Source organism: Oryza glaberrima, chromosome 1 (assembly GCF_000147395.1).
Source record: "Oryza glaberrima chromosome 1, OglaRS2, whole genome shotgun sequence".
In the NCBI taxonomy this organism is placed as follows: Eukaryota; Viridiplantae; Streptophyta; class Magnoliopsida; order Poales; family Poaceae; genus Oryza; species Oryza glaberrima.
The window spans coordinates 3,724,460-3,727,983 of NC_068326.1; the positions used below are offsets into that span (position 1 = coordinate 3,724,460).

The window sequence follows — 3,524 nt, forward strand, 5'->3', positions numbered from 1 at the left end:
TAAGTAGTATTCATAAGACTGGGACTATAAACCGTCATAACAACTTGACATTAGTAGCAGATCAGCCAGTTAAGTATCTTGATGAGTCTGGAATTATTTTCACTTTCACATGCAAATGCTCTGCATAGTTTCTACTTGGGCATGATGGTCAGTTTGCCCTGTCTCCTTGAATCTGCTTGATGAGACCCCAAAATGAACTCTACGCAGTACTACCACTTCAGCTTTCTTGATTAAGCCCACTATGGTTAGGACCAGCTATATTCTCTGATAGGCCAAGGCAAAAGATGCCTTGAATTCCTAAAGTGCAACGAGCAAATCAGGTCAGTTAGATCATCATCATCATTATCACCATTCATCATGTCATTTCATCAGGGTAAAAGAAGAATGGAAATGACCTAAAGCAGCTCAATGTCATTATCTCACAGCAGAAGTAGTGTAGCAATATTGCAGACATTGTCACTGCTGCCAAAGAGCAAGAAATGAAGAAGAAAGAAAAGGAAGAAAAAAAATGGATGTGGGCACTGGCCAGCAGCCTTAGGATCAAAACTACACGACTAAAATCACTAAAGGCAGGCAGGCGACCTCTCTTTTCTCTAAAAAGCCCAGATCTCTGCAAGTTTCCAGGTCCAGTAAAAGAAAAAAGCTCATCGTCTCCAGTGATAATGACCCACCAAGAACATTGGCTTCTTCTTCTTCTTCAGTTTGCTGAATCAAAAACAGCAGACTGATGATAGATAGCAATGTGAGCTGGTGATTCGATCATCTTGATCTATCCCCTGGTAGAAGACCAGGGGGAAAAAATTTTGGACAACTTGCGGAGGCGAGGACAGGTTCAATCGGTCGGTCCAGGCCACGGGAAGGGTCAGGTCATTTCGCGACGAACATGCCGGCCATGAAGATGTCCTCGTGGAGGGAGGAGCAGGATGAGCGCGGGGAGGAGACGATGGTGGTGTTGTTCTCGGCTTCCTCTTCGATCAGGATTTGTTGGTCCCGGCAATTGGCGCTGCAGAATGCTTTCTCACCACTGCAAGAGCAAAATCAGAATTGTTCAGTGTGCCTTTCTTACTGATGACGCAGCCGGCAAGATCATGTACAAAAGATAATAATAATGCATCCAGATGAATCAACACCAAAGAAATATGTTCAGTTTACTTTTGATACTTTTTTATTAGCAACCAATTTCCAACCAAATCAATTGAACCTAGCAATATATAATAAACCAATAATTCAGCATGCTGTTCACATGTCCAGTTCGATTTACTACATCATACTGAAATCCCAAAACATTTATGATGAACAATGCAGCAATTTGTTCGATGATTTAAGTAATTCCAGATCAGAGTTCGCTCCGCAGAAAAATGTCTTGAACCTGAAACATGAAATGTTCCTCCAAACAATGCATAAAGAAGAAAAAGAAGAAGATTGCAACTACATACCGGTAAATGTAAATGTCATTTCCCTCCAGCTTCTTCTTGCAAGTGAAGCAGGAGCTCAAGAAGTCGCCGCCGCCGCCGCCGCCGGAGGCCGGGGCGGCGCCGGCGTCGCACTTCACCACCCAGTAGGACTCGGTGGGTGCTTCCGTCACATCCATGGCGGCGGCGGAGGCGGAGGCGTCCATCGTCTGGGGCTCCAAGATGCAGTCCCCAAATATGTGGGTCGTCTTGGGATTAGGGCCGCGAGCGATGATGCAGGTGTAGTCCTCCGACTGCTCGATCTCGCTCGCCGAGACCGAGCCGATGAACCGCCGGACGCCGCCGATCGACGCCGGCAGAGAGCCCGGCCCAGGGATCTTGCCGCCGCCGAGATCGAAGGAGCGGCGCTTGGCATTGGGGTGAGCGCCACCGGATCGAGTGGCCTCCGGACCAGACTTCAGATCCCCGTAGAAGAACACGCCGCACGGCACGGACATACCGCCGGCGGCGGAGGCGGTGGCGGTGGCCGCCGCGGCGCAGGACATCGCCTTGGCGAGCTCCCCCGGGCGCGGCGAGTGCCCGCCGCCGCAGTCCTTGGGCAGCGAGGCGAACGACTTGAGCGGCCCGACGCGCGGGCTGAGGAGGAGGGAGTTCTTGGCGGCGTCGTCGGCGGCGGCGGCGGCGAGGGCGAGGCCGACCGGCTCGGCGTCCCACCACGTCCTCGGCGACCGCGGCGACCGGAGCAGGAGCGCCTTGGGGTCCAGCGGCGACGTCGGGCTCCTCGACGCCGGCTCCCCACCATCCCCCGCCCCGCGCTTCGCGGCCAGCCCAACAAACAACCTCGGCACGGCGAACAGCGCAGCGCCGCCGCCGCCACCACCTCGAACCCTCCCCGCCTCCCCGCCGCCGCCGCCGGCGTCCGTGTCCGACACCACCATCCTCCGCAGCATCGCCGCCAATCCAAATCCAAATCCCACCTGCAAAATCGCCACGAAACTTAACAAACTCACCAAAAATGAAGAAAAAAAAAGATCACGACACTTTCACCCCCACACCCCTCGCTTCTTCCAAACAACTTCTAGTAATAAACAACAACAATTTATGAAAAGAAAAAAATAACAAGAACAGCAAGAACACCACCTCACCTTTCCTCCTCCTCCTCCTCCTCCTCCACCGGCCTCTCACACTCTCGATCTCACGAGAGGAGAGAAGCGGAAGGAGACGGTGGGGAACAAAGTTTCAGTGAAATCACACACTGTACTACTACTGACGCGAGCTCATCGGTAGCACCATCTCTCTCTCCTCTCCTCTCCTCTCCTCTCCTCTCACGCTCTCGTGCACTTGTGCGCGTCCTTTGCATGCATCAAAATCAGAGACGCAGCAGCGAGAGGGAGGGGAGGGGGTTGGCTTCTGAAATACTCGTACACACACGCACCAGTACACCACCTCCTCTCTCCTCTCCTTCTGCTTCAGCTTCAGCTCGGCTCGAACCCATTCATGGATGTCAGAGAAAGGGAGGCAGGCAGCTGCTGCTGCTGCAACCCTGCGGCTGTGCTGCCTGTACTACTCTACTCCCTCCGTTTTTAATTATTATTATGGGTTTTTATCCAAAGTTTAACCTTTATTTTATTTTATTATGATTAGTAATTTTTATTTTGTTATATAGTAAAATATAAAATTGTATTTTATGCATGACTTATTTTATTTTAATATTTTATATACTTTTAGAAAAGAATGGTGAAATGTTAGATACAAAAAGCAGTCAAAACGTCTTATAACCTGAAACCTGAAAAGGAGAGCCGTAGTACTCTGTACTGTACACTGCACCATGTACTCTACGGTCTACGCGTATAGGAGTAAATATACGGACCTACGCGTGGGCCGTAGGTTGCCTGCTTGGCATGTCACTTCAGCCTGTGATGCTACAGAAGTAAACAGTGGTAGAGTATTTTTGTACACGATGCTGTTTCCGGTTTCGTGTAGGAGTAGGCGTTCTCAGATCCCACCAGAGCATCTAGAAAAATGCACGAGATTTTTACCAAAATTGTTACTACCGCTATAAACGTGGTAGATTCTCAAGAATACGGCTGCCTTTTATTGGAGAGGTAAAAA

The 3,524-nt window shown here is 50.2% G+C and overlaps 1 protein-coding gene across 2 annotated transcripts; it reads right to left on the reverse strand.

Moving 5' to 3' along the window:
* Positions 1-391: 391 nt before the first annotated feature.
* Positions 392-2,959, reverse strand: LOC127760850 (FCS-Like Zinc finger 10-like). Of its 2 annotated transcripts, none has more exons than XM_052285171.1 (3): positions 2,558-2,959; positions 1,437-2,389; positions 392-1,024 (listed from the first exon to the last, which is right to left on the reverse strand). In XM_052285171.1, the coding sequence occupies exons 2-3, from the start codon at positions 2,360-2,362 to the stop codon at positions 868-870; spliced, it is 1,083 nt and encodes a 360-aa protein (XP_052141131.1). In that variant the 5' UTR covers positions 2,363-2,389; positions 2,558-2,959; the 3' UTR covers positions 392-867. The 2 variants fall into 2 exon arrangements, with proteins under 2 accessions (XP_052141131.1, XP_052141132.1); XM_052285172.1 differs by having other exon boundaries at positions 2,553-2,959.
* Positions 2,960-3,524: the final 565 nt, after the last annotated feature.